A 17,706-nucleotide genomic window follows, 5' to 3' on the forward strand; every position below is an offset into this window, starting at 1 on the left:
GCTAAATAGGTATTCATGCTACTGTGTTTTACATTTTCTTCTGCATAATGAGAGTTCTAAAATTTTCAACGGGCGTTTGCAAGGGGCAGGGGATAATCATCGTTTCCTGACTGTCAGCTGGCTTTTTGCAGTTTCACCTTGCACGGTCATCTTTGTGGTCCCACACTGCCGTGCAAAGCAAGAACTGCATGTGTGTGCGTGTGTGTGCGCGCGTGTGCCATCTTATTAAGATGTAACCTGTTGTGTCTTCAGACGGATTATTCATCTAAGCCTAGCCAGCATAATTAGGCTTTACCTGATGGTTCCGGGTCTTCATTCGTGCTATAAAGCAGCAAATACCGTGGCTAAGGGTGTGCGGCTTATGCAGCAAACTTCCAGAGCTGCAGCAAACTTCCAGAGCTGCAGCAAACTTCCAGAGCTGAAATCCTGGTTTAGATGCTCACCTGGGCCTGATCTGGGAGCCTCCGCTTCCTCCCTGTAACCCGACAAGAGTAACAGTACCTGCCTCCTGGTGTTGGTGCAAGGTTAACTGAGCAAATGTGTGTGTAGCTCGGAGTGCCTGGCGACTGTGGAAATGCGTGGGTAGGGGATGCTGCTGCTGCTGCTGCTGCTGCTGCTGCTGCTGATTGGTCGTAGGGACAGCGGAAACGTTCCCCATGCCAGCTATCTTCAGATGGACTGAAACCGAGACCCTTTCTTCTATGGGATGGTCTCGGGCTGCGGTGCTGTAATTCCTTGCTTTGTGCTATTTACTGTTCTCCTCCCTTAATTTGTCAATTACTGGTCTTTGTCTCCACCTCAAGCAGAACAACCAGAACAAGCCTCCCTCTTATTTGGGATTTGATGCTTTTCACCTATGGGACTGGGGGGTCAGAGCTCTAGAATCTGTCTTGTGTAGAAGCCCTCCAAGGGGCCCCGTGTCCCAGGCAAGCCCCGAAGAGAACCATTTCCTTGGCTCGAGGGCCTCCAGAGGAGGTGGTACTCCGTCATTGTCCATCACCTGTCTATCTCAAAAACATCATGTTAGTCTTTGTAAGCATTGAAATTACCCTGCAATCTGTTCCCTTCTTTTGGCATTTCCTTTTCTTTTTATTTTAATATACTGAGAACCCTGAAGTACAAGGTGACCCAGGCCTCCCTGAGAAGCCCCATTTGGGGGATGAGTGGGTTGTGAGTTACAGTCACTGACACATGGTCTCGGGATAAGAAAGCAGAACTGTGTTTCTTCTCATTCTCCATCATTTGTCCAAGTCTCTTGCTGGTTCACAAATTCTCTCCGGTTCTTTATTCCACCCAAGGGAGCTGGAGCGTCGCAGGTGCCTAATTTGTGAGAACAGAGGTGTCCATGCCTCGTGTTTGTAACGTGGCAGAGTCTAGGGGGCCGGATGTTTCTGGGGATGCCCTCTACCAAATCTGAAGCTCATGCTCTGAACAGAGTCCCGGGCTCAGTACTCCCCAAAACGTACCCTGTGGGCTCTTGGTTGATCCTGTGGCTGAAATAAGTTTTATACTTCTGTCCTTATTTTTACCCCGCTTCCCACCCCAGAATTGCTCTTTACCTGAACCACAGTTCTAATTTGCCTTGTCTCAGTTGTATAAGCTCACCCCTTTCCTTTCTTCCAGAGCTTCCTTGGGTAGCCATGAGGGGTAAGAGAGCACCTTGGTTTGTTTTTGCAAAAGTGATCTGAAGTCGTCGAGGAAGAGACCGGAAAGCTCACTGTACTGTGGTTTATGGGGGCTCCAGGCGCTTGCCCTTCACGGCCAGTGCTGTCCGCTTCAGTGGCCAGCTCCCAGGTGCCTGGCATGAGGAAAGTAAGAAATAAGGGTCCCCCGAATTAATAGGTTATCAGTTGATTGCACCACGGGGGGGGGGCCCTATGCTTTAAAAACAAAATAAAACAAAAAAACCTTTTAGATCAACTCCTCTCTCTCTCTCTCTCTCTCTTTTTTTTTTTTTTTTTTTTTGGTGGAGGATGTGGGTATCCATTCCACTACCTCTCTGCTCTCTTTCTCTATCTGAGGCATTTATTAACAAAACTCTAAAGTCTGTGAATCGATAGGGCCCTTTATGCAGGTATTTTCATGCATCCTGGGTATTACCTTAATAACCTTTGAATGGATAAGGATTTTTGGAAAGGGCTCCTGGTCCCTGACAAGGGCAAGACGGAACGTGCTGGCTGTTGAAAATGCTGGAAGGTCTGAGGCTGGAAGGAAAGCTAGCAAGATTTCCCCGGTCTTGTGCACCGGTGTGTTGAGGTGGTAGGAACACGCAGGAACCTGTCCATGGGTTTGTTTGTTTCTTAAATATTTACAGAGCTGGGTTCCCCCACCCCCACCCCAACCCCGTGACTTTTCTTGTTTCAGTTGTGGTAAGAAGCACATCGTGCAAAATTGACTCCCTTCACCATTCCGAGTGTACATTTTAGCAGATGCCTCTGCGACCATCCCTCCTGTGTACTGCAGAACTCGCTACCCCAGCCCGAAAGTCCGCAGTCCTTGAACACTAACTCCCCACTCCCCCTCCACTCCAGGCCTGGCAACCTCTGTTCTTCTTTCTCATGTAAGTGGAATCCTACAGTGTGTGTCCCTTCCCTGTCCGGCTTGTTCTACCTTGGGAATTTGATTTTATGCCGAGATTTATCAAACAGTTGCTTTCAGGGATGGTAATGATCAAAAGCCTAAAATTTGTCGCAAGCCCCAAGTCTTAAATTCTGTATCCAGAAGTGCTAGGGTCTTTATTCAACCAAGTGACTAAAATGAGGTGGCATTTTGGGTAAGAGCTCCATGTTCAATTTGTTGCTATCATTAAAAAAAAAAAAGAAAGAAAGAAAGAAAGAAAAGAAAAATCCCCGTGGTAAGAAAATTTCCCATATGTGAAATCCTAAAGTTTCTTTCAAAATCCACTTTTTTTTTGGGCCACTGCTACTGCTGGTAGTTTGGTTGTTTTGGAGAATCCCTGCCCTTCTTACTGGCTTCTAGGGTCTCGGCAGGGCTGAAGAGAGGGTTAGCCTCCCCTAATATTAGAATCAAGTTTAGCCAAGTGTGAGTGGTCTTCAGGAAGCAGCGTAGTATTGAGCTGTAATGGTCTTAACCCACATGCTTTAATGCTTAGCCCTCCATCTGTAGCCCTCCCCCTACCCCAGCAGTATTTAGGATCCTCTTCTGGAATCTAATGCAAGTTCCAAAGGAAGAGAGACCCCTCCCCCAGCCCCCCACCCCCAGCCCCCCACCCCCACAGAGAGAGCAAGAGACCTTGGCCATGGGCAGAAGCTGTGATATTTAAACGTCAGAGTTAGGTATTAGAATATGGACTCTCCCATTTCCTATGCAAGACATTTCCCAGGCATTGTCTACATGTCTTTAGAATTGCTCCTTTTTATTTTTCTTAAGATGGTCCGTTCCGCCGTTGGGGGGGCTGTGGCACTCTGCGTGGTGGGCTTGGAGATCCCGAGTGGAAAAGGCAACCGCAGCGAAACAATGCCCCAGAGTTGCCTGTGGCTTTGTTTGCTTGTCCCTGTTTACCTATTCATAGCCATGGATCCCTTCCCTTCTCCTGCGTCCGACTGGGAAGTCAGGTTTAATAACGCCCCGTTACAGAGAGGGGGATAGGAACAAGGAAAATGCCGACTTTCTGCACTGTCCATCTTTCCCTGAAAGACCTAGCTTGTGTCAGGGTGACCCAGAGGGGCACGGACCAGACCCACGTGTGGGCGATTTCCCGGTCGGGTCTGCCATGTGCTTTTTTGCAAGCTGCAAAAGTGTTTGCTCTCCAAAGGCTCACCCTGCACAACGGTCTCCTGCATTCTCTTATCAGAACCTACGCGCTGCTTTCTTAAGAGCTAATTGAAGAAGGAGCCCGTCTGTATCTCGTCCCTGCACATCCTGTGTCGTGAAAATGTATTCTTAAAAAAGGGAGACCGCGAGAGCGAGAAAGACAGAAAGAAACGAAAAGAAAGAAAGCAAAAAGAAGGGGGTGGGGGGAAGAAAAGATTGCCATCCAGTGGAGGAAGGAGTAATTCCCAGCTTCATTCAGGAAAAACGCAGGCTGGAATATGCTTAACTATTTTAACTTGGCCGGGGATTTTTATCACCAGAAGGGTTTTTTCAGTGACATCCGGAGCCAAATGGGTGCAGTGTGCCTTTAAGGAAAGAAGTGCCTCACCAAACTTCCCCATAGTTGTAGCTCACCGTTCGGATAGGGAAGGAAAGTGTTAATTTCTTATTTGTACACTTTTTTTCCCCCGACTTCCTTCCTATTCACTTCATTAAATCTAGAGGCAGTTCGGCATGGGAGCCGTCTGTATGTTGAATTAGGGCTCGCTCTCTTGCGCAACACGTCACCAGTCGGAAACTGGGGGTTTGCTTCTGTGATTTATTTCATTATTGTGCTGGTAAAAGGTTTGGAAGGGCATTCTTTGCGGGGTAGTACTTGAGCATTGTGTAGCAAGTTTTTTTTTTTTTTTTTTTTTTTTTTTGGTTTGGTTTTTTGGTTTTTTTTTTTTTCTTTTTTGTGCCTCCCCCCACCCTAGCACTGAGTTGAGTCCGTTCAGCCAGTTTAATAAATAATTAAAAAAAAAAAAAAAAACAGTTTTAAATTTCCATGAATAATTTTTACTTCCAGGCAGGAGTAATCTTACTCTACTTCTTTAAGTGCGAAAAGCGCTGGGAAATATTTAGCGAATTGATTTCCATTAGAAAAAGACCCTTAGAAACCCCTGAACATCAAGTACTACATATGGATGTGTTTGGGGTCTTTGGGGAGGAGGGAAGATGTTTTGTAGCTGACGGCATTCCTGCATAAAACCTTAATTTAAGGGGAATAATGGTCAGTACTTTGTGTGTTTCCTTGTGATTCCAAAACCTAAATTTAATATGGATCTGCACGTATTAGCAATTGTCATAAACATTGTCTCCACTAGTTCTTTTTGCAATTTAATTTGTTTTCGCTTCTTAGCCACCCCCAGATTTAAAGATTGATAAGTCCAAATATCACGAGCTTATGCTTTGTTCCGTTTTTTTTGTTTTGTTTTGTTTTGGGTTTTTGTTTTTGTTTTTTCAAAATTAAGGGGAGGGGGTGAGCATAGACCTATCCTTTTCACAACTTCCCCCCCTCTTCATGTACCCCACTGAAAAGAAAAACAATGAGAAATTTTACAGCAGGAAACTGAAAGGGAAATGTCATAGTTATTTGGGATTTTCTTTAAGGAGAAAGAGGACATTGTATTAAAATGTTTGAACTTGAGAACATGCACATTGCTTTTACTGACATGGATTTAATGAAAAAAATTCTTTTATACCAAAAAAAAAAAAAATCATCTTAGATTACTCCAAAAACATATGCAGCCTGTCTTTTCTTAAAAGCACTAAAATGAGGTTTAAAATACAAAAAAAGAAAGCATAAATTGTTTTTAATTTTGTAAGATAAATTTGAATATTAATTTGTTTTCTTATTGGCTTAATTGTGAAAATGAGAGCAAGAAGCAGAAACCATCTGAGCTAAAAAATCTCTAATTCTGCTGCCTGGAATAATAAGGGGGGGAAAAATATGATAAGTAGTTGTCAATATTAAAACAGGCTGAAGGAGGAAGGCTTCGGGCCTTGTAGTAGGTAGAATGAAACAGCAGATTTGAGTATCCACAATCCTTTCAGTATTAAATTTTCAGTAAAATAAAATTACTTGTATATGAAAACATAGCCTTTCCCCAGCTCTCTTTTTTTTCCTGATCAGCTGATGAAGAGACTAACAGCTCGCTGCTTTGCCGGCTTGTTAATTTTATCCCCACTAACTGTGGTTTCCGATAGCCGGCCTGCTGATAGTGGTAAGGTAAATATCCTTTTTCGTTGCCGTCTTGAAGATTCAGTAGAACGACATCCCAGGCATGTGTAGGTGTGTAACACATCAAAAGCCGGTGTTCTCCGTATTTCTGTGTGCAACTGGGTGCCTGAGGAGAGCAGTACCATTAACTGTTGACAGCCTTGCATGCTGAATTCATTATTAGTATGTTCCGTCTCCAAGATTTGCGGGACAATTTCCTTCTCTTCGTCTTCGCTTAGCTGCAGTGTGTTTAGCTGTATAGTGGGTGTCCTGCTTTTAGGCAAATGAATATTAATGAAATAATGTGGAGCTTTTTTTTTTTCCTTTTTTTTTCTTTTTTCTTTTTTTTCTCCTCTTCTTCTTTTTCCTCATAACTCATCAGATCTCGCCTCCTTCATAGTGGTTATCTGAACACTGTAGGATCGTGATGGAAATTGTCTTTTGATTATTAAGGCCTGGCCTCAGACTGTCCCTTAGGATTCTTGTCTGTGTGTATGTTGCTTCTGATGGGTTTGCACCTTGGAAAGATGCAGAGAAAACATTCTTTTAATCCCACTAGCATTTTTCACGTGCCAGGTTGTTTTGTGTTCTGTACCAGGTTTTCTTCATAAAACCTTTCTTTTTCAGGAGGCATTGTACACAAGTGAAAGAAATTATGTCTGAGCTGTAATCACTCTTTATATTGATTGTTATACTCACATGATCATAAATATTAGCCATGTTTGGTGCTGTGGAGAAATGAAGGTAATTGCTTTATGATTAGGGCTCTTTCAGCTACGAGAAAGGATTGATTAACATTTGCATACTGGAAGCAATATTGAGAGGCAGGAGGAACAAATAACATCAGTTATTTTGTGTGAGAAAGCAATCTTGAAATGTAATGTAAAGGTTTTGCTTTGTGTTTTTTTTTTTTTTTTTTTTAATTTTTCATGGTCAAATTTCCTTTTATCTACGTTTTGCTTTTTTTTTTTCCTCACTGCAATTTTATTTTTAAGGTCTGAGGTTTACCAGGTTGGGGGGGGTGCGGGAAAAGAAAGTTTAAACTTCTGGGTCTGTCACATGGATCTTTTAGCCATTTACGAACAGGTTTCTTTTATACCTGGTTGTTTTTATAGCTATTTTATTATCTCTCTGCATTAGTGCTGCTGGCTGTGGTTTAAAGCAAGCGTTTGCAGGTAATTGGAAAAAAAAAAGTGTTTGTTGTTTGTGAGTGTGTGTGTTCCTTATCAGACAATTTAAGTACGTTTACCAAGGACTGTGGCTTTTGTACTTCCTGTTTCCTTGTTTACTAATTGCTACATTAGAACAAAATCTGGATGGAATTCTGATTTATGTTGTGAATCATGAGTAAATTGATGTAAAACCTCCAAGAAGGGTCAGAGCTTATGTGATTGTAAGAATGTATTTTTAGAGGGATTTTTTTTTTTTCCCTTCACCCACTCCTCGTTTTGTTTTGCTTTACCATTCTCCCCCCACCCCCACCTTCCTTACAGTAATGAGACAATTAAGGTCTTTTTCTTACATGGAGCTAAAATTTCATTTGGATTCAGTTATCTTTCAGACACTTAAATGTATAGCTCTTTTTGTATTCGTCATTTCTTCTCACGATTAGTGTTTCCGGCTTTCAACATATTTTGTTCACGGATTAGACGTGGTTTAAAGACGCGTTGATTCAATATGGCGGCCTTCGCTCTTCTCACTTGACTGGTTACTGTTAACTTCTTTTTTTTTTTTTTTTGATTATTTTATTTCTGTTTCATTTTATTCTTATTACTCAGGTTGCCTTTTTAAAATTGTCTTGGTGATTCTCCTGTCTTGAATTTTCCTCCTTCGTTCCCTGCCACGCCAGGCCATTGAAGACGGCAATTTGGAAGAAATGGAAGAGGAAGTACGGCTCAAGAAGCGGAAAAGACGAAGAAATGTGGATAAAGATCCTGCAAAGGAAGACGTGGAGAAGGCCAAGAAGAGAAGAGGCCGCCCTCCGGCTGAGAAACTGTCCCCAAATCCCCCCAAATTGACGAAGCAGATGAACGCCATTATCGATACTGTGATAAACTACAAGGACAGGTGAGTGTTTCACTCCTACCCTGTGATCATCTTCACCAGGAGCAGGTTTGATACTCACCACAGAGCAGGATTTAGGGGGGCATGTGCTGGAGCGTTCAGGTTCTTTCTCGTTGATGTTTCATGGCTTTTGCCCCAAAGGAACCAGGGACCTTATTCACCATGGCTGCCATTGCTGTTCTGGATGCTGTTTGATGAGCTGCTGTTGGAGATATTTGGAAACAGGAGTTAAGATTACAAGATTAAGGTCTGAGCTGGAGGACGAGTCTTAAAGGATCTCAGAAATAGCATTCTTTACAGGGAAGGATTGGGGAGTGGTTGTATGAAATTCTACTTTGGGGCTGAGTTGTTAGGGAGAGAAGAACCCTAGCATACTTAAGGTAAATATTTCATGTCAAGATTCTGTTGAAAACGGAACAGATGCTTCGTCAAAAATGCTGTTCCTTCTTTCCTTCCAACACACTTAAATGTCTGAGCGCTTGTTTCGACCATCTCCTTCTTCGTCATGATTCTCCTTAGTGTGGTCTGTCAGCAGACGTAACTTGTGTTTGTGGAACTTTTCATCGTAACGTTGAGAAATCTGTGCTCGACCCTGTTACCCCAAACCAGTGTCTGTCAGCCCAATACGGTAGATAAAATAGTTGGGCGACCTTTCTGATAGTTGTTTTTGGTTTCTGCTTGATAATCATGTGACGCAGTTTTCATAGGAAGATCACATCTCGTTCCGACTGAAGAATCGATAGGAAACAGAAGAATTAAACACTGTATTTCTCTCAATGGCATAGCGGTGTTGATCAGTTTTTGGTTACCAGTTTTGTTGTTTGTCGTTGTTGTTGTTGTTGTTGTTGTTTTTACATTCACTAGTGTTGCTCTCTACACCTGGGAGTGTATAACATGAATAACTAAGTTGGGATTTTAGTTTTTCATTGGGACTTTGGTGTATGTTTTATACCAGGAAGAAAACCTCATTATAAAGATGAAATAGTACAAAAAGGAAGACACTTTCTACCCAGAAGTGGTGTTTTGTTTTTTTGTTTTTTAAAATGTTATTTATTTATTTATTTGACAGACAAAGAGATCACAAGTAGACAGAGAGGCAGGCAGAGAGAGAAAGGGAAGCAAGCTCCCCGCTGACCAGAGAGCCCAATGCAGGGCTCGATCCCAGGACCCTGGGATCATGACCTGAGCTGAAGGCAGAGGCTTTCACCCACTGAGCCACCCAGGCGCCCCAGAGATGTTATTGTTAAGTCTTTCTTATATGTAAGGAGTTTCGAGAAGTGTTGCAAAGTGGCAGGAGGAAGTATGTGTGAAGAAGTCAGAATGTCATGCCCCTCTTTGTATCCCAGATTCTTTAGGTTTTGTGCTCACTCTCTTTACCCTTTCTTCCTCCTCCTCCTCTTCTCCTTCTTCTTCTATTGTTTTTGTTGTTGTTTTCCAAGTGCATCCCCTTGTGTATTTCTGAGGTGGCAACAGAGAGCAGCCACATTATATTGGGTTTCGATGCGCCTGCTCGTTGACAGGGGATTGACAGCCATCCAAGGAGGAAAAATTTGGCCATAAGCCCGTTTCTTTGACCAGAGCAAACATACAGACCTCCCTGTAACCAAGAGTCTGTAACTCTGTCACGTTTCTCTCCGTCCCCAGCCCTACCGGCAGACGTACGATAGGCAGGAACAGTTTCCAGGAAACCAGCTTGGACAACAATGTCTTATTTGAACAGCCCCTGTTGCAAGGAAAAATAAGTAGGATCCCTCCTGCATACGCCACCAACTCTTTTGTCGTTGTCTTAGAGAGTGCAACACCGGTCACTTCGCCCAGGTGTGCCTTAGTTTGTAACCTGCTGGGTGAGTCTAGGGCCAAGAAGAGGGTTAGAAGCTAGGCCTTTTCCTCCAGGTGATGGCTCGCTCCTCCGTGCCTGGTGTAAAAGAGGTCACCAGCTGGTGGACCACATATTGCCAACAGATTGATTTATTTCATGGTTCATGTTGTTGGGGTGGGGGCAGGGAGGACAAAAAGAAAGCAAAACACCTTAAAACTGGCGAGATTTCTTAGAAATTTCAGGTGTTTCCCATTCTTTGCAAAAAAAACCCTAAAGATCGTGCTGCGTCCTACCCAAGTTTCCCTAAGGTCATAGTTGGTGGGAGTGAAGACGGGGCCACGCCCGCCCCACGGGCTCTCCTGCTCTGGGGCACGCCCCTCCCCATCACCTGCTGTCCCCCTTCCCGCACGGAGGGCTGGCGGCCATTTGCCGTCAAGCCTTTCCCCCCTGGCCCACTCGACTCCTTATATTATATCACCTGCTGGCTCCTTAGCCTTTGGGGTTTATGCCTTTTGGAAACCCATAGCTGGGGGCTGGTCCCTATCCATCCCTTACCCTCCGCTAAGCCCAGCCCGGGAGCTGATGGCACAAGCCCTCGTCTGGGTTCAGCTCCCCACGCTGGAGTCTGCAGTCCCGCCTTCACTACCTGCGGGGCACTGGGGCAGCTGCCTCGACCTCCCTGAGCCCGTGTGCCTCATCCACAAAATGGGAGGCTGCCGGTAGCTGCCTCGAGAGCCCTCCGTGAGCGTGAGGACTGAATACGGGCTGGTGGAGCCGTCTCCTTCCTGATCGCCAGCCTCTCGCTCTACCGTGAGCCCCTGGGTGGGTAAATGGCGCTCCAGGGTGCTTGAAAGGAAGTGTCCTTGCTGATAGGATTTCCGTGCTTGACTCCCCCCCTCCGAAAACAGAAAACACAGTTTCACTGGGACTGATGATTGAGCCTGTCTCTGCTTGTATTGTCAGGGAACGGATATTTAAATATTTTAGCAAGCAGACATTAAGTCCTTTTTTTTTTTTTTTTTTAAATTATTTCCCTCCCTTTTCTCTGGTTTCAATGACTTCTTTAACCCTTCCTCGAAACATCCCCTCCCAAGGCCCATCGTGTCGGCTTCCACATTCGGGTCCGTTCTAGGGGGCACGTTCCCAGTAGAGGCCGCGTGTTTCATGGCCTGTTCGTGTTAGTAATCTAGAAAAAGCCCTGATTCTGAATATTTCTGTGTTTTATTTCTCTTACCAAACTTGGTTCTCAAGTAGGAGGCTCTCAAATTAGGAGGGCCTTAATTGGATACATTGTTATATTTTTGTTGGTTTTAGAAAATACTGCTGGGAAATGTACCTACCCCTCCATGTGTTGAGAGTTCTCTGCCATTAAAGTCAGCTACTAATAGAGCAACTCAGCCTACCTGTGCAAGAAATACCAGCCGTACTCCCCTCCCTCGCATCACCTCGGCCGAATGTTAGGGTTCTGACAGTCGTACAGATTAGCGATGTATTAAATAAGAACTGCCATCTATATTTAACTGATACATAAGAATTAATTAGCTCTCATGAGACAGTTTTTTTCAAAGTTCTTGCATGATTCTGGGACAGATGTATCTTTCTTTTTTATAAAGAGCTAGGATAATTTAAGAGTCTATTTATCCCCTTCGTTTTCAGTGCCAGGCCTGTTGTTTTGTTTTGTTTTTTTAAGGAGGATACTTTTTAAAATGTGACCCCAAAGAGCCAGTCATTTTGTGTGATTCACAAATGTAGACTCCTTCGGCAGTAACTGCTCTCTGAAGATAATTCTGGCCCTCTACGACTCGTTTCCATTGTTTTCTTTCCCCAAATCAAGTAGTGTGAGAAGGCTTTGTTTTGACTTACTATATTATGCATTGTTTTCTGTTTCTGTAGAAGTTTTTTAAAAAATCCTGTTGTAAGATTATATGCTATTTAACCTCAGACTTAATTTCTTTCAAAAAGGGATTCATCCTGATGTGCATTTGTAAACCTTTAAAATGGCCCCGGGGATGAGCTCTAGAGCAAGGTGCGGAGGGGTAGGGTCTCGGAGAGAGAGCTGTCCCAAGTCTAGAGATGGGGCTTAGACTTGCCTGGATAAGGGAAAGATTCTGGAGGGATTCCATGTTTTAGCTCTCCCTGGTTGGTCTTCCCACAACACAGGTGTGTCCCCCACACCACCACGGTCGGACAGACGGCCATCCAGCCTCTGTGTGCATACCCCCAAGGGTTAGGTTATGGGGTTGGGGGGCAGTTCACGGCACCGAAGGAAACCTCTAAACACAAAAGTCATTTCCCATATTAAAACCGATTCAGCCTGCTGTCGTCTACTGTTTGTTCTCTTTGGACCTTCAGAGAGTAAACCCGTTCCTCATTTCAAGAAATGATTCCCCACATTCTCCTCGAGGTTGAAACCTTCCCCCGCCTTTGCTCTCTGAGTGATACCCAGACGTGTGCCTTTCAGTCCCCTTCCTTGGGCACCTCCTGCCTTCTTAGTGTCCCATTTAACCTAGAGCACCCAGAATTCCGCCTGTGTCCTCCTGCCGCAGGCGGGGTGGTCCGTTTCCTCGGGCCGGACACCAGTGCTCTGTTACCGTGACTCAAGAGTGCATTAAAGTTTTCCAGCAACTCTGACACAGACTTAACCTTTATGGAACACGGGCTTGTTGAAAAGCTGCCATTCCCCAAAACATGCAGAAAGCTCTTTTGTCACTTGATGCTGCCAAGGTTAGCCTTCGACTAAGCATTTGATTTTTTTTTTTTTTTTTTTGGAACCTGTACCTACTGACTTCATTCCTTCCCCTGTCAGTTCCATTTAACTGACTCGTGTCCCATCTTTCCAGTCTACTGTTCTAACTTAATTTTTAGGCCTTTTAAAAGAAGATTTCCTTCTTTAAGTTCTTTTTTTGTTTGTTTGTTTTTCTTTTGGGCATCAGAAGATTTGTTACAAGCTATTGCTGAGAAACTTCTGAAGGGCAAAGGACAGGTCTCTAGCCTGTGCCCCCTGAAAATCACTTCAGGGTCACAGGCATGTGGTAGCCAGTAATCCCTAAAGTCGATTAGCCATGTGCACACTCACATGACCATGCCATCATGTCACGCACATTCATCTGTCCTTTGTCAAGGCTATCAAGAAAGGCTGAAACCCAGAGGCAGCCACGTTCCTGGCCTCTCCAGTCTCTCCACCCAGAAACCCCGCCGAAAGAATGAAATGAGGTTGGCCCGCCATGGCTTTTTCTAGGAGACCCCCTGCTGGTACTCAAATGATGTTATTTATCTTCCCTAAAGAGCCCCGTGGCATCTGAATAATTTCTTCTCCGTTTTTTTACCGAGGGTCCAACATCAAGCATAGCAACCTCAAGTTTCCTTTTTCGTTTTGACATGGGGACACGGGCGCTCTTCTCGTCTTCCGGCTCCATTTCTGCTCTTTCTGATTTCTTAAACATGGTGAGAAGCAGTCCACACTCCTTCAGGATGTAATTCATTTGCAACTGGAACTTGTGCCCACGTGAAGGGCCTTCCTTCAGCGTTTTGTGCAGCGTTTATTGTGCCTTGCTTTTCAAATCTGAGCACTGTTCTCAGCCCTGAAGAATCTGGACACAGAAGATGAGGTCGTATCATGGCCTGGCTCCCTGACCGTTGTTGGTGGACTGTGGCAGGAGCATTGCAGGAGGACAGGCCCTGCTGGCTGCCAACAGTTGGGACTTCAGGTCCAGCATTAAGGACAGACACAGGGAAGCAGTGCAGGAGGCAGGAGATACCTGTCTGGCCGGTCTGGTCGGTGGATGAAACCCTGGCCTACGGTGGGGGTGGGGGCAAGGCCGGTGGCCACTGGGCTCCTTCCTCTCTGACACTCTTGAGGCTCTGCTGTCCTTCCAGAACAGGGACCGTCCTCTTCTTGCCCTGAATTTTAAGAAGCCTTGGTGACCTGTCTGAGAATGGTGGAAAGCCTTGGCTTGTTCCGAATTTTAGCTGTCCTCCCCTGTAGAAAATCATTCCTTCATGCTGGAAACATTTATGGCATTCCTTCCTCATTTCCAGCCCTGTCCTACAGAATAGGGCCAGAAGTAAAAATAAACAAAAAAACCCTCAAAGTACTTAACCACTTGCTTGCCATTCGTGCATTGGAGGACATAGTCTTCCTGCCATGTGGTCTTCCTTCCAGTAGGTGGCTGGCCAGGGGAATTCAGAGATGGAGGGGTCACATGAGCTCATTATAGGAGGACACAGTGACATTCTCTTGTGTTTAGCGTCACTTTTAGGGGGAAAAAAAAATACCATCATCATAAAGACATTGACCCCGGGAATGGAGAGCCAACATTTCATTTCATTCCATTCCATTTTAGCACCTTTCCACGGAAGGACTCGGTAGACCTCCAACCTTAGGACGAACTGTCCTTGCTGACGTCCTGCACGTCCCGAAGTCCTTGTAGCACTTTCCCCCTATTTGAGGAAGGCTGAGCGGCTGGCTTTGAAGGTCCACATCCCATCAGTCCATTCTCCAGAAGGGCTGGGCTCCTGTTAAAATGTCCCCTTCTTCCAAGGTTTCCTCTCACGTGCTTGACCTCTCGTGTATCGCTTACCGTGGGGCTCCCCCGCTCGGAGCATCGCCAGAGGCTTCCACCCAGTGCGCACTGCTCAGACAGTGTTCCTCCTGGCCCTCCAAGGTAGATCTCTGGCAACAGAGATGTTTAAAGCCAAATCCACATCCCTCTATTCTTGTTTGAACTCTTTTGTTGTTGTTGTTGTTGTCGTTGGCGTTTTGTACCTTTTTTTCCTTCCCCCACCTAAGGTGATCAGATCGCTGACCGGGGTAGCTCTGTCCCCGTGCACTCCTTACCCGAATCCCTCAAAATGCCTCTGCCGGGATCGCTCTTATTCTAAGCCTTGCATCCTTCGCGATCTCCAGGCCTCATTAGCTTCGGCTCCCAGAACCTTGCCCATTGTTCAAATTATTTCCATCCTGCGCTGCAAACTAGGCTAGTATTTCCGGTGGCCACATTGCTCTTCCTCCGCTACTGCAGGTCCTGTGACCTCGTGGTCTGTTTTCCTCTGTATCTCCGCGGTTAACCTAATCACTCACCCAGCATCCCAGAGGCACAGCAGGAAAAGCGTTCCCAACCCCATGCCTGATTCCTGATAACGGACGCATGCCAAGTGCCCTCACCACATGCACACCAGCATCTGTCCAGGCCACGCTGGACAAATGCCACGCGGCTGCCCGTGTCCCTTGCCTCCCATCTGCTCCCCATCCTGCCTTTCTGGGGTGTGGATCTGAGCCTGCCTCCCAGGTAACACTGCACACCTTCCCTTTGCCTCCCGGGTAAGGATGATCTAGTTTCTTAGCACCGGAGAGGTGGTGGTCCACAGCCCACCTTGATGGCCTTCCCGCCATTGCTATCCATCACGTCCCTTCCCGTTCTCCCTCTTCTTTCGGATGGTCCAGCTCTTTCTCTCTTTTCCCACCTCTCTGCTCTCCCCTGTCTATACTTTCCCCCCCGTCGTGCCTCGAGCCCTTGAGCTGGCAGTGGCTCCGAGAAGGGATTTTTCTAGGCAGCCCCACGTAGGCAGCGTATGCCAGAGGGAGCTGTCCTCATCTGGAGGAAGGTCTGGACGGGAGGGCAGTTTCTGCTGCCATGTCTCTTGCCTGGCAGCTGCTTGGTTGGCCGCCGCACAAAGGGACACCCGTGGAGCAGGCCCAGGATGGCTCAGGATGGCTTCCTTGGAGGCCATGGAAGGGCCAGAGACCTCAGGTGGTGTTTCCTGGTCCTCTGCAGTGGAAGGGACTTACTTGCAAAGACTAGAGGTCTGGGAGGCAGAGCCAGCCACCCCGGGGGGTGTCCCTAGGCTGGCTGCTGTCAAACCACACGCTCCAGCTCTCTGAGGTAAGTAGTAGGAGCCAGGCTCGGACAGGGACAGGCCACAGCTGCTTCCAGGAGGTCACAGCCCCCTTTGGCCCCTCCCCATCCAATGCTGCCTGCCTTGCGCTGCTCCGGGAGCCGTGGAGGGAACCCACGCCCTAATGCTCCCCCAAACATGTGCAGGGAGAAAGGGAACCAGAATAACAGGCTTTCGCGTGTCTAAGAGAAGCAGGACAAGCCTCAGAGAAGGGAGGAAATCATTGTTTGCCCCCCCACCAATTTCCGGAGAACTATGCATATTCTCCGAGTGTGGTTCCAGGCATAACCTCCTGTGGTCTTCCTCAGACCCCCGGAGTTGGTGAGGCAGGAGGGTGAGCGGTCCGAGGCTTGGACAAGCGAACCACCTTCCCCCCAAGGTCACCCAACAGAGAAGGAAGAGCTGGGCTGGGACTCGCACCCAGGTCTTCTGACGCCAGTGTTCTTTCTACTCTACCGCAGGTGTAACGTGGAGAAGGTGCCCGGTAATTCTCAGTTGGAAATAGAAGGAAACAGGTCAGGATCTGTCTCGTATGCCCTTGTCTCTGAACACAGGTATCCCTTGGCCCAGCCACAGACCGACTCCAAAGGAGCCGGAAGCACATTTCACCGAGGGCCCTGCACCCCCCGACCGCCCCCATTGGGGTGGAGGGGGCATGGAGGCGCCAGGATCCCCTAAAACACCGGCCGGCCCCGGGACTTTCCAGGTGTCTCTGCGCGCCTCCATTCGGTGTGTCTGCGCTGGCAGAATCCCTCTTCCTCCCCGCGGGCTGCTGGGGCTCCCCGCTCCCTGAGGGCGCAGCTTCTGCCTCCCACCCGCGGGGCCCCCAACTCAGGGCCGCCTTGGCGTCCAGGTTTCGGGAACAGCGTCTGCGGCGCGTGGTGCCTGGTGCGGGGCTTTCGGGAACAGCCTCTGCGGCGCATGGTGCCTGGTGCGGGGCTGTCCTCGGCGGCGCGGGGAAGGGCACACGCCCTGTGCCGCGTTTCTGGAGGCGCCCGGGGGGCTTCTGGGCTCCCCTGCTGCTGCTGGTCCTCAGTGTCCCGAGCCAGTCCCTTTGACCTTTGTGTGCTTTTGCTTCTGTGGCTGTGAATGGAAATGCTTTTCTCCTAGAGATTTTGGGAGAAGGAGGTGCTGTTGGTGGAGTGGGAGAGGGGGATGGGCAGGATCTTCCCAGGTGGAGCTTCTAGTCCTGCACTGAAGGTTTTTTTTTTTCCTTTCAGTCAGCATAAACTTAAAAAATAGGTCTCTTCTTAAGATGCTTGACCGTCCATACTCCATTTCTGTTGGTTGACCCAGTGACCTCCTTTACGGCATCTTTCTTCCTCACTCGTGGTAGGATCCAGTCTAGGGCCAGGAGGAGGAGGCATCGAAGCTGCTTCTCTAGTGCATTCCAGAACGAACACCCATCCCCGGTGGTGCATGTAAGGCGATGAGACGTGGGAGTGACCGGTGCCTCCCATGCCCGTGTCGGGATGGGACCTGTGTGCAAGACGGTGGATTTGTGGGTAATTCCTGTGGGTGTTGAGGAAACAGCACTGAGCCCTGGAAGCCAGACCCTCTAACTCTGGTGTGTGTGCCAGACGTCAAAAATCGGGTTCCGTTTCTGCCACCGGGAGACAGAACTCCGTCTGGATTTGCATTTGGGGATTGAAACAATAACTCGGACTTTATTAGTTTGGCCGCTTTAAATAAGGAAGCAGCTTGGTTAAACACTCCCCCTCCCCCTTTCATTGCCCCCCCCAAACATGGAAAGGACGCTTTAATGGTCTAAATGGCGTGATGCAGCTAAGCACCCAACCCAGTAAACAGGGCAGACATAAGCTCCTTTTCCCCCTTGTCGGTCAGAATGGTCATGTGACCATGAAAAGTGGATTAATCCCAACTTTAAAGGCCCTCCCGTGTCCTGCCTGGGCTTTCCGTGGAGGTGATAGGGCTGTATGTAGTCGGGACCTAGGTAAATCCATTTTTACAGAAGACACATTTAGACTGTGATTTTTAGCAGTTTCAGGCCTTGGCATTTCCTCTGGGCTCTGGACTCTTTCTCGTCCCTTACTGTCCCATGTGCTTCTCTTCTCCATACGCCCAAGTTTATGATGTGTGTTGTTCAGAGCTT

General features: G+C 47.1%; 1 protein-coding gene across 5 annotated transcripts in view; it reads left to right on the forward strand.

Moving 5' to 3' along the window:
- Positions 1–17,706, forward strand: part of SMARCA2 (SWI/SNF related, matrix associated, actin dependent regulator of chromatin, subfamily a, member 2) — a 181,027-nt gene that overhangs the window by 125,458 nt on the left and 37,863 nt on the right. For 4 of the 5 annotated variants that reach the window (XM_044265960.1, XM_044265964.1, XM_044265961.1 and 1 more), the window contains exons 28-29: positions 7,665–7,882; positions 16,055–16,108. In XM_044265960.1, the coding sequence (XP_044121895.1) occupies positions 7,665–7,882; positions 16,055–16,108 (272 nt within the window). The remainder of the gene's footprint in view (positions 1–7,664; positions 7,883–16,054; positions 16,109–17,706) is intronic. The other variant, XM_044265965.1, reaches the window with a different exon arrangement.

Source organism: Neovison vison, chromosome 9, assembly GCF_020171115.1.
Source record: "Neovison vison isolate M4711 chromosome 9, ASM_NN_V1, whole genome shotgun sequence".
Taxonomy (NCBI): Eukaryota; Metazoa; Chordata; class Mammalia; order Carnivora; family Mustelidae; genus Neogale; species Neogale vison.